Source organism: Sciurus vulgaris (genome assembly GCF_902686455.1).
Source record: "Sciurus vulgaris genome assembly, chromosome: 14".
Lineage (NCBI taxonomy): Eukaryota > Metazoa > Chordata > Mammalia > Rodentia > Sciuridae > Sciurus > Sciurus vulgaris.
The window spans coordinates 52,349,669-52,362,927 of record NC_136475.1 but is presented as its reverse complement, the minus strand read 5'-3'; the positions used below and the strand labels follow the sequence as shown (position 1 = coordinate 52,362,927).

The 13,259-nt window shown below is 38.5% G+C and overlaps 1 protein-coding gene across 3 annotated transcripts in view; it reads right to left on the bottom strand.

Moving 5' to 3' along the window:
- Positions 1-12,983, bottom strand: part of RTN4 (reticulon 4) — a 65,179-nt gene extending 52,196 nt beyond the window's left edge. The window contains exon 1 of one of the 3 annotated variants that reach the window (XM_079110203.1): positions 12,186-12,983. In XM_079110203.1, the coding sequence (XP_078966329.1) occupies positions 12,186-12,726 (541 nt within the window). In that variant the 5' untranslated portion in view covers positions 12,727-12,983. The remainder of the gene's footprint in view (positions 1-12,185) is intronic. The other 2 variants (XM_079110204.1, XM_079110205.1) reach the window with 2 other exon arrangements.
- Between the last annotated feature and the right edge of the window lie 276 nt (positions 12,984-13,259).

Sequence of the window (13,259 nt, the reverse complement as noted above, 5' to 3'; positions counted from 1 at the left end):
TCTTACTGATCATTCCAATATATGTCAAAAAAGGCTTGTGCCAAATTCAACAGCCATTATCATTAAAATTCTCAGCAAAGTGGGAATAGAAGGAAACTTTACCAACTGAAGGGGTCAGGACATATAGGAAAAGTATGCAGCTAACAAACTTAATCATAAAACATAAATAAATTCATTCAAAATCCAGAATAAAACAAGCCATCCAGTAGCCTTTTCACCACAAGATAGCAAAAAGATCTGAAAGGAAGAGCAAAAACTATCCTACCTTGCAGACAACAGGACTGTGTAGTTAAAAAAATCCTATGAGTGATGTGTGAGGTGTATATACCTTAATTAAGTTTATAGTGAATTTAGCAAGAATGTAAGACAGATATAAAGATAATATACAAAACTCAAATTGTATTTTGGAACAACAGCAACTAATAGAAAATTAGAAAATTTTAATACCATGTATAATAGCTACATAAAACAAAATACTTAGGCCTAAACTTAAAAAAAATTGTACAAAATTCCAAACCACAAAACTAAGAAACACTGCTGAGAAAAAATAATGATCTAAATGATAGAGATATATTAATGTTCATGGAATGGAAGATTTAATACTGTTGAGTGTCAAGAAACAGAACTCCTGTGTTTCTTGTTTTTACACATCTTAGGAACAGTGAGTGTTTCAAAGCTGTTGGTTTGGTGAACAGACCTTGGAAAACAGCAACAGTATCTTCCTATTGAGTTACAGGCAGGCATGCTTATTATATAATATGAAAGCCTCAGTTTCCCTGAGTTCAAAATTTATCTCCTGTAATAAAACACACTGCAGCTGCAGATGTCCCTCTCAGTGTTAACTCTGGGAAATGGGGCTCAGGAAACCAGAACAAGAAAATGCTGCTATTTGAGCTACTGTCATTGCCTTTGTCTCTGGCCTAGGCATCCTATGTCTTTTGCCAGCATCCACAAAATGATAACAGGCTAACTTGATTGCCTATAAATAGGATAAAACCTCAAGGATGTCAATTCTTCCCTACAGATTCAATAGAGTTCCAATTAAATTCACAACAGACATTTTATAGAAATGAACAACCTGATTCTAAAACTTACAAAGAAATACCAAGAACCTAGAAGAGGCAAAGCAATTTGAAAAATATTAAACATTTATAGTCAAACTATCTGATTTAAAGCTTACTCTAAAGCTATAGTAATAAACAGACCATTAGAACAAAACAGATGTACAAAGACATACTTTATATGGTCAACTGATTTTTGATGAAGGCACAAAGCAATTATCAGAAAGAGAATACTACAAGTGAAAAAATATGGAAAAAATAATTTCTAATACATACCATAAACAAAAATTAATACAAGATGGTACACAGTCTTAAACATAAAAATGAAAACTATTAAAACTTCCAGAAGAAAACACAGCATATCTTCACAGCCTTGGAGCAGGCAAAGGTGTCTTAGTATACAGAATGCACTAAACAAAAAGGCAAATTAAGACTTCTTCAAAATTAAAACTTATGCTCATTAAAAGAACTCATCAACTGAAATTACCAGGCAAGCTATAGACTAGGAGAATACATTCAAAATGCATCTAACAAAGTCATGTATTTAAAACATATATAAAATTACAAATCAGTAAGTAAGACAGACAACCCAATTTAAGAATGAGCAAACTGCTTGAAAAAATACTTTGCAAAATATGCATGTATCTAACAGACATGTAAAAATGGTCTAATTCATTGGTCATTAGGGAAATTTGAATTAAGACCACAATGAGAAAGTACTACATACCCAACTAGTTAAAAGTAAAAAAGTTGATAAATGACATGTTGGTGAGAATATGGAGCCACTCATATATGTTGTTGGTAGAAGTGAAATCACTTTGGAAAACACTTTGGCAATTTGTTATAAAATTCAATATACAACTACCTGATGGCCAGCAATTCTACTCCTAGGTAGAGAAACAAAAACATTTACCTACAAACAGATCTATGTGGGGCTGGAGTTGTAGCTCAGTGGTAGAGTGATGCCTAGCATGTTGAGGCACCAGGTTCAATCTTCAGCACCACACACATACATAAAAGTATTGTGTCTATCTATATCAAAAAAGTGTATTAAAAAATCTATATAAGAATGTTATAACATTTTTTGTTCATAATAGGCAAAAAGTATAAGTAATTCAAATGTCCAACAAAAAATGACTGAATAATTAAATTGTGGTATCTTTGGATCATGGAATATTACTCAGGAGTGAAAAAGAACAAATTACTGATATCTGCATTTTCACTGATAAGTCTCAAAAATATCATTCTCAGATACAAGGTGTCAGACACAAGGGTATGTACTGTATCATTCCATGTGATGCTCTATAAAAAATAAAACTCATTTACAGTAAAAGAAATCAAAGCTGGTTGATTGGGATAGAGTTGTGGGAAAAGAAACCAGTACAAGAAACAAACTGAAGAACTGACTGCCAAGGACCCAAGAGAACTTTCTAGGATAATAAAGAAGTTCTATATCTTGACAGAGGTGTAAGTTAAAAGAATGTATGCATTTGTAGAATATATGCATTTGCCAAATGTAAAACTGTTCACACTTAAGATCTGCGCATTACTATATGTAAATTATATCTTATTAAAAACATTGAAAAGTATTTCACAAATAAATTGCAAAGAGAAAAACCAGGGGAACCTCAGATTTAAAGACAAATCAATTTATTGTAACAGTAGGATCTTGCTTGGATTCTGATTTAAAATAAATACTAGACTAAGGGTGTTGTGGTTATGTTTCTAAAAGTAGTCCTTATAGTTTGCAAGACACAAAAGGACGTATTTATGAGCATTGTAAAATAAATACTAGACTAAGGGCGTTGTGGTTATGTTTCTAAAAGTAGTCCTTATAGTTTGCAAGACACAAAAGGACGAATTTATGAGCATTCGGAAATGGCATATGGACCATGGTTGATGGGGGTTAAGGCTACAATGGCTAAATAAGGTTGTGGTATTATGAAAAAATATACATTTGGTCTTCATCCCATTTCCTAAACCTTGGACTCTTCTCCCAAGTGATAGACTGTCTTTTGTATGCTAATGAGACAACTGGTGGTTGGGGATCCCCCAGATGGCATCAGTATGGGAACTGGCCACTGTAAAGACCAAGACATGATTGGAGGGTTGAAACTTAGGCTTCACTCCAGTCCCAGCCTCCAGGGAGAAGAGTTGAAGCTTAAGTTGATCACCAAGGGCCATGATATAATCAAGCATGCCATCATAATGGAGCCCCCATATAAACTCAAAAGAACTGGGTTCAGAGAACTTCTTCATAACTGAACCTGTGGAAGTTCCTGGATGGTGGTACCCTGGAGGGCAGGGAAGTTCTTGCCCCTTCCCATTTACCTTACTCCCTTCCCCTATGTGTTGGCTTATGCATCTGGCTATTTTCTGTATTCTTTGTAATAACTTTTATAAGAAATGGGAAAGCATAAATGTTTCCCTGCATTACATGAGCTGCTCTAGCTTATTAATGGAACCCAAGAAGGGGGTCATGGGAACCACAATTTATAGCCTGATCAGTCTCAAGTTCCAGAGGACTAGACTTGCAACTAGCAACTGAACTAAAGATAGGTACTGTCTGAATTAAGTTAAATTAGAGATCACACAGGTTTCATTCATTATTCTGTATTTCTTCACTGATATTTTTCATAATGAAAGTTTTTTAAAAAAAGGAACCCCCCCAATAGAGATAAGGCAAGGGAAACAAACTAATATTATACTGTATCAAAGCCATGAGTTTTATCCACAATTCTTAGCAGACAATTAAAATACACATTTTATTGTATCAGTGCTAAACTTAACTGCGGCCCCACAATATGTTTCACTAACAAAAATGTTAGTGAAGCAGACAGATGGCATGTTCTTAGGTATGCTGGTTGGTGCCCATATCTCAGTCTTCATTCAGAAGTGATGTCTTACAGTCCTTATCCTTTTAATAGACCTGTGTGTAGTATATACATAACCAATAAAATTTAAGGATGAAATCCCTGATCTAAATTCTGATTTTTATAATTTACTTTAAGCAAGGCAAAAGCATTTAATCAAGTTTTTAACAAGTTGTTTTGTATTAAAAATTAAAATATCAGAATTTGATAATTAAGTAAATAAAAATAAAAACAATTACTCTAGTTAAAATCCCAATTTTAAAATGATATTGATAAACTTAGACTGAAATGACCTAGAGATAACTATGAAAAGGGATACATATGATAGGTTTAAGCATCTTTAATAATCTCCCTAGAAGAAAGAACAGAATTAAAAAAAGTAAATTCCCTTATTTTCTGAGATAAAATGCACAGATAGCTTAAAAAAACTTTTTTAATGCTTTAGGTCAGTTCCGTCTAAGGCCATAAGAACACTGAGATAAAGGAAGTTAACAACAGTGACTTCTAATTAGCCAAGTTTACAAATCAACCCAAAGTTGGGAGGAAAAAAAATTTGCAGGCAGACACAGAACCCTAAGTTAGGTTATTTTCATAAAAGCAGTACATAGATATGTAACATGTAACTATTCTTAAAGTACAACTACAAAACATCCCTGGTTTTAAAAGCAGAAAATTCTTTACAATACAGGACTTGTGTTTTTCCCTTTATCTGCTACTTGTCCCTTTCCTAAGTACAATCTCCTCTCATCCTTTACTATCCCATACTCAGCCCTAAGCCAAGTTTAAAAAGGAAAAAAGAAAAGTGTTAACTCTTTCTTAACCAATTTGGAACACAGACCACCAATATAACCAGATGATCTTTTTTTTAGTACTGGGGGTTGAACCCAGGGGCTATTTTCCACTGAGCTATATTCCCAGTACTTTTAGTTTTTTTTTATTTTGAGATAGGGTCTCACTATGTTGCTCAGGGCCTTGCTAAATTGCTGATGCTGGCCTGGAACTTGTGATCCTCCTGCTCAACTTCCAGAGTGGCTGGGATAAGTTGTGTGCCACCACACCCAGCTCATTCTCTAAATCTTTTACTGGCCAATTACATTTTACAAATCATTAGTTCTTTAATGGCTTGTTCTCCTTGATGAAACTGCTACCACAGATAAAGAAAGTTTATGACATTTTTGTGTTGAAACAAGACTTAGAAGTTAACTGGGCAAGGTGCTGGCTCATCACTGTAATCCCGGAGACTCAGGAAGCTGAGGCAGGAGGATCACAAGTTTGAGGTCAGCCTCAGTAATTTAGCAAGGCCCTGAGCAACTTAGTGAGACCTTACCTCAAAATAAAAAATAAAAAGGGCTGGGAATGTAGCTCAGTGGTAAAGCACCCCTAGGTTCAATCACCAGTACCAAAAGAAAAAAAAAAAAGTTGTTGTCTGACTATATTGGTGGTATGTGTTTCCACATTGGTTCAGAGTGAGTTAACAATTTTTTTTTTTTTTTAAACTAGGCTTAGGACTGAATATGGGACAATAAAGGATGAGAAAAGGTTGTACTTAGTGGCTCAGTGAGGTTGAAAAAGTGAGGTTGAAAAAGTGGCTCAGTGGTTAAGCACCCCTGAGTTCAATCCCTGGTACAAAAAAAAAAACAGCAAAGAAAGAAAAACAAGAAAATTGAGTGGCAGAAGTACAGAGAATTTTCTTTCTTGACACAAAATTTTTGGAAGTGAAAAAAACAGGAAGATTTATCTTCACTTTCCAGTCTATCTATAATCACCTGAAAAAGAGCCAAACATCTGTATGATCCTGTATTTCACACGAAGCAAGCTAGAATACTTAATATTTTTTAAAAGGCTATTTTTCACATCATCAATTAAATGTTTAAGAGCTACTCATTAATAAAAACTGTGTCTATGGAAATACATAATATCAATACTAAAATTATCAATTTTCCCAAAATTAATCTATAAATGTAATATAATCAACTAAAATCCAACAGAGAGAAGACTGGATAAACAATTTTTAAAAATCAGGTAGAAAATTATGTATGCACAAAAAACCAGGACAAATAATTCTGGAAAAACCCTATTAGCTAGTATTTTCTCTAAAGTTATAGCAATTAAAAGACTTTGGTCTCCAGTCTGAGGTTGTAGCTCAATGGCTGAGTGCTTGCCTAGCAGTGTGAGGCACTGGGATTGATCCTCAGCACCACATAAAAATAAATAAATAAAACAAAGGTATCGTGTCCATCTACAACTAAACAATATATATATTTAAAAAAAGACTTCAGTCTGAACAGACAAATACAACAGAAAATATTTCACTCGTACAAGACAGCAGTGGCATTACAAAATAGTTATGTTCAATGATTCAATAAATGGTGTTGATACATATGGGAAATTGTCTTGAAATAGAAAACTATATCACTACCTCATTTTCAGAACTAAATAAACTGCAAATAAATTGAAGAATAATCAAAATGAAATCATAAAAATACAGAGACAAAACATGGAAGAAAATTTTTATGATCCTAGAGAAGGTTCTTCTACAACCTGCACAATTCATACCATTTATGATTCAAAATTATAAAAAAAAAATGACAAACCTAAAAATTTATGCACAGAAAAACACACTATATGGTTAAAACGCAAATAAATCAAGAAAGACACATGACAAAAAGCTAATTTTCTTATAAAAGCTCAAGTGATCCTACATCTAGAAAACCAAAAACCAAAAGAATAGGCAAAAGCAGTAACTGGAAAATATTCACTGGCAACCTAAACCTATGAAAAAAAATATACAAATATAATTTAAAAGAACAACTTGCTAAACCACTTAGTAATGTACCAATCAAAACACTGTTGGTAAGGCATAAGGAAAAATGTATCTCAGCACAGTGGGTGGGAAATACAACTCTTTGTGGGACAATTTGGCATTATCTAACATTTTAAACGCAAATACCCTTTGAACTAGTACTTCCATTTGCATGGATTTATTCTACAACACATACAATACCAAGTATTCCCAAGTAACTATATGAGTATTCACAGCAATCTTTGTAACAGAAAAAGCAAAGAATATATTTAGATCATTAAAGAACTGATTAAATAAATTATAGCTGTTCCCCCTTATCCAGATCTCACCACATGATCTCTCCCCATCACTATGATGCCATCCACTGTAGGTCCTTACCAGAGCCACGTCAAGCCAGTTCTATGCCTTTGGGTCTCCAGAACTGTAAGCTAAATAAATCTTTTCTTTATAAAGTACCCAGCCTCAGGTATTTTGTTATAGTAAAGGAAAAGAGACTAATACAATCAACATCCATCTGTAGCATCTTATTCATCAAGTAACTGAGTCCCTATCACATCTAAGGCAGTGCATTCAACAACTAGGACACAATGCCATATAATCCTTTTCCTCAAGGAGTATATGGTGTGGTAAGAGAACAGAAATGAGTAAATATATCATTGCCATATACAGAGTATGATATATACTATGATGAAGCAATAAGAATACAATGTCATGAGAACAAATGAGGAAAACAGCTTCTCAATAATAATCATTCCAAGAAACAAAACCCAGAAACTTATATGTGAAATTATCAACTCCTCCTCCAGGAATCAAAAGGTTGATGGCATTCATCTAAGAAAACCCTGGCATCATTAAAGCTGGGTCTCACCATTGTGCATGCCTGTGTCCTTACACAAGGTAGCCATAAAGGTCACATTCAGGCTTTTAAACACTACTGATGAACTATAGTTCTTCGACTAGTTTCTATTCCTGGTACTGTCACCCTAAATGAACATTCCAAATTGTATATTTAGAAAAAGGAACAAAACATCTCAAAAAAGTACTACATATATGGTGTCTCTGCAACATTTACTTCTATATAAGAAGTTCCAAAAAACATCAGAGAGAGGCTGGAAGTGTAGCTCAATGGTAGAGCCCATGTTTAGCAGTAGAGCCCATGTTTAGCATAGCATGTGTAAGGCCCAGGGTCCAGTCCCCAAGCAACTACCCCCGACCCCTACCCTGCTCAAAAAAAAAAAAAAAAAAAAAAAAAAAAGAAAAATAACCATAACCATTCAGCTGGTACTTTCATTCTAGACTAACAAAGTACCTTTAAAATGTACCATTTAAATTGGGGGCATTGAATAAATAGTATTTCAAACAAACTGCTTTTAAGTGTATTATGAAACTACACAAAAAACAGAGCCAACTAATGAACAAAGATTATATGCTCCTTCTTAGAAAGGTTTTATATAAGCTATAGTAAACTCTAAGTTTACAGTGCTATAGCACTAAAATAGCATGTTTTCTAATACAATTCCACTTATTTATCAAAGCTTCCACCTGTATTCATTATCTCATTATGAAGAGGGGATTTGCAACTTACTATAAAAGACAATCTGCTTCTTAGGAAGCATCTGAAACATAATTCACTTTATCCATAAAAAGCATACCACTTGTTCTTAAATTTTCTTAACCAGTCAGAAAATCAGAAATGGATTAATAAATGATTCAGAATCTCTACATTCACCACTTTTATTCCTTTCCATCCTCTTCTAGATAAAAATAGAGGAGGCAGAGGTAATGTACAGAACATGACATTCTTTTTTTTAGAGGCATCTACTTCCTGGGAATGTTACATCACTGTTCACATGAACTTTATATTAAGAACAGATAATAAATGACTTATTAAAATAAAAGACTAATCGTCTTAAACACTTATGAGCCAGGTTCAATCCTATACACATTTCCATGGCAAAACAGAAATTTTGGACAGTCGCTGAATGTGATTTAACAGACACTAATATTTTTTTCTTTGTATTTATAACCATGGCCTCTAAGATCTATCAACTCTTCTTTCATCAAGTCTCTATATAACCTAACTATAGAGCATCACAGCCAATTAAAGAAATCATGCTTCTTATAGTCCCTCATACCCACCCACCCATTTATTTCATTTTCATTAATGAACCAGTAAAAACCTAATCCATACCCTACTCACCCCTCTCAGAATTACTGCAAAAGCTTTCTAAATAGTTCACCTGTTTTTTTTTCCAACTTATCCTGAATATTGCTACCAATTTTCAAACAATGCTTTCATAACGCCTTGCCTCAGTTCAATAATCTTCAATGGCTTCCCAATGCCTACTAAGGCAGCAATTTAGGAGAGGAATGAAAAATAATGAAGTAACTTCATACTTAAGAAATAACTGCAATAAAAACATTTTTGGTTTCAAAATATAAATTAGCAAAACCAAGGTCAACTTTAAATGCAGAGCATGGATGAAAACAGGAATGATAAACTCCAAATTCCTTAATTTGGTATTCAATATATGCTTCAGAATCCAGATCCGCCGCACATTTTAAGTCTTAATAATGGTTCAGAATATGTCCAGAGACCAGCTCAAAATCGTTTCTAAAACATCTGAACTTCTCTCAAATCAATTTCTATTCAGTTTCCCTTGCATATCCAAGACTCAGTTGGCCAACCACCTTTTCAAATGGAAATCACATTTCTTTATGAAAAATGGTCATAGAATAAGATGCATAAATCTCACTTCAGAATTAATGTACAGTGGAGATGCTACAAGGACAATAGCAAACAAACTAACATAAATGGCAATATTAAATGCACAAATGCTAGGAATTTATAAACCCTGTTCCAGTTAGGTTAGCCTGTTTCTAACCATGCTGTGCACATTTCTCACCTCCTTTTTGTCTTTACTCACAGTCCTCTTAGTCCCTGTGAATCAAGACAATATTTTAACTCCAAAATTGTAATATAATTAAGAAGCGTATTCCTAAAATAAGTAGTTTAAAACCAAACTTTTTACTACAGTCTCTAAAAGGCCCCAAATAATCTGGGGGCAGCCCAGAGCTCCACACTCACCTGTCACCACTCTCCACAGGTTTTTCTCACCATTCTTACTAGATATCCAAACACTTAACAAAGCTCATTACTGCCTCAGGGATTTTGCCCTTGCATTGCTTAGAAATTTATCTCTGCATCTCAAATCTTGAATTCTTCAGATCTTTCTTAGTGTCACCCAACATAAGAAAGGTCCCACACATCTCAATTATTCTTCCTATGCCCTCATTCTGTTTACTTTCCTCATAACACCACTATTCTGAGTTATTCATGTGCTGATTATCTGTATTCCGCTCCCCTGGGGAACAAGTGTCTTGCTTATTGCTATGCCCTTAAAGCCTACAAAGAACAGTGTCTTTGTCTTAGAAGGCAATCAATAATGAGGGTAATAATGAACAAACTCTTCAGTTCATTAAGAAATCTAGATGCTCTGAAACAGTTTAAATATCCACAACCGTTATCACTGTCCTTGCATTTACTAGAAGAATATGAGTTTCCAAGTATCATGGATACGAAATTGTACAGAATCCCTGAATAGGCACTATTATCTCTCCTTTGTCTTCTGAACTTAATATTCCAACAAATTGAGACTTCAAGAAAATGCTGAATCCCCAGTGTTCATAAAACAAAACTCCATGTTCCTAGGAAGGTATATAGAACAAGTGAATATTCTTTTGTCAATCATTACATTTCCTGACATTTCTACCTTAATTTCCCTCAAATGTCTTTCATGCTAAAAAAAAAAAAAAAAAAAAAAAAAAAACCTTGAGTTACTCCTGATCTACTATCTTTAGTATAGTAATTAGTGTTTTAAGTATTGCCTTCCAGTTTGTTAGTATCAAAATGTTATTCAAAGGCATTACAAATGGCTTATTTTCCCCACTGTGTACAAGTGAATAGAAGAAAACAAATTTTATGATCTCAGACTGATAAATTCTTTTTCTGGGAAAAGAACCACCTCCCAAATCCTACAAGGTTACTAGGATCTCTCAGCAGGCAGTTACACCACTTCCTTCTTGACCTTTATACATAAAGGTCTTACTGCTAATAGGACACTATGTCCCAAAGCAACAAACTATTTAACCATATGCATCTCTGAAGCATTCTCAATCTCTAACAAACTTAACTTTATTCCTTCTGAAATAATTTCCCTAGATACATGAAATAAAACAATGTTCCTAAAATTTTTTTAAGTAATATACAATCAAGTACTCATGTGAACGAAGAGATCTGAAACAATTTCAATAGACGTGTTTTTAGTCCATAAAAAACGTATACTTCTAAAAAATAGTATCTCTCACAATATATGAAAACGTCCGTCAAAATATTTCATTAGGGGGCTGGGGAGATAGCTCAGTCGGTAGAGTATTTGCGTTGCAAGCACAAGTCCCTGGGTTCGATCCCCAACACCGGAAAAAAAAAAAAAAAAGAAAGAAAGAAAAAAATATTTCATTAGGTCTCATGGTAATTTGCCACAAATTCATTTAGCCAGTCCCTGGTAATGAGTCCACAGGTTTTCCCTTAAAAATGTCAACCATTTTGCTTGCTCCTCTAAGATCCAATTAATGATGCATCAAAGGCTAAGCCGGTCCACACTAACATTCGGCGATTCCTCTCATCCTGCAGCTAAGACCCTGGCAAAACTGCGCCCCCTCAGTACACTACGCCCCGATCCCGCTTCCCTGGCTCGGTTTAGCTGGTGGGGAGTCTCCACATAACACCCGGCAGAGCTGGGCGGTGGCAGGACTTGGCCAGAAGTCTCTTTTTCCCAATTCTCCTCTCACTACACCACTGGAGGCGCTCTCCCTTCACTGCAGTTGGGTCAAAGTGGACGTTTTCCACTAAGCCAGCTCCCCAAAAGCGCAAAAGGAGTTGGGGGGGAAGCGCAAGGGAGCCTCGCGCCAGACAGGGAGTGGGGAGCGGAGCCGGGCTAAATACAAGCCAACAGACCCCCAGAGAAACAGACTAGTCAACAAAAGCCCCTCCCCTAAAAAGATTAAGGAGCCATGGCCTTTCCATCCTCACCTCGAGGCCAAGTCAACCCAACGAATCCACAACCTAATTCCTCGGTACACACCCAGCTCCTAGTAGGGGTGGTGCCTAACTCCCGGGAAATGGGGACTAGAGGAAAGAACGTAGGAGTGGGGTGGGGTGCACGTGTCCCCGAAACCGAGACAGACAATAAAGAACAAGTCCAGGCGGCCGTGGCCGCCCCACCCTTCTCCCCCGCGCCTCCCACCAAGGGGGGGCGCCACCGCCCCGACGTCGGCAGACAAAGCCCCCTCCGGGCGGAGAGGAGGCCTTGCCCAAGGCGTCTGGGGCTGCACACAAAAGAGGGAGGGGCGCGAGGGGCGGCGCGAGGCGGGAGGGCGCACACTCACCCACTGAGCCTGAGGAGCCCCTGCGCTTGGGCGCGGCCGGAGTGGAGGGGGGCGCGGCAGGGGCCGGGGCGGACGGGGTCCACGCGGGCTCGGCCTGGGGACTCACGCCGGCCGGGGGAGGAGGAGGAGGCCGCGCCGGAGGCTCGTCGTCCTCGCGGAGTTTGGAGGGCGAGACTGCCGCAGCGGACGGAAGGGATGGCGCGGGCGCCGTCGACGACGCGGGACTTGGGTCCCAAGACATCTGCCGTTCCGGGGCCGCGGGGGGCGCGGCCGGCAGGGGTCCCCGGGGTGCCGGGGCCACGAAGTCCAGCGGGGGTGCTGCGGGGGTGGGGGGCACTGGGGCCGCAGACAGCCCGGCGGCGGGCTTCCTCTCCAGCACCTCCAGTTCCTCCAGGTCTTCGTCCTCGTCCTCCTCTTCCTCTTCGTCCTCTTCCTCCTCGTCCTCGGGCTCCCTCACGAACTGGTACTTGAACGCGGGCTGAGGCCGAGGCGGGCTGTCCGCGGACGAGGAGACCAGAGGCGACTGGTCCATGTCTTCCATGGCGGGCGGGTCAGAGATGATGCTGCAGCTGCTGCCGCCGCCGGACCGCTTCTCCTCAGAGCCGCAGGCGGTTGTGGGGGTTGGGGAGGACTAAGAGGGGCCGGGCCAATCGAGCCGAGGGACCTGCAGTGGCGACGGCTCCCGGAACAATGAGACTGCTCCTCCTGCCTCCGCGCCCGTGATGCGCCACCCGCCCCGTCCCCAGTTGCCGCCGCCGCCCAGACGAGAGAAGCAGAGAGGCCAGTAGACTCTCCGCCCAGTTTGGCGTGACTCACCCGCCCCAACAGGGAGGGCAGGGACTGGCGCGGGAGAGAGAGGACCAATCGGCTGCGGGATAGAGAAGATGGGCAATCCGCCGGTCCAACAGAAAGGGAAGGAGATGAAAATGGGTGGGACTTATTCCTTTTCTCTCTTTTACCGGCTGGTGCTGAGCCCGATGGGCGGAGTTTGGATCAGGGAACTCCACCCACCTACCCGACTTGGGTGGATGTGGGGTGGGGTCTTGGCGATGCCTGCAGTTTGAGGTCAGTCTG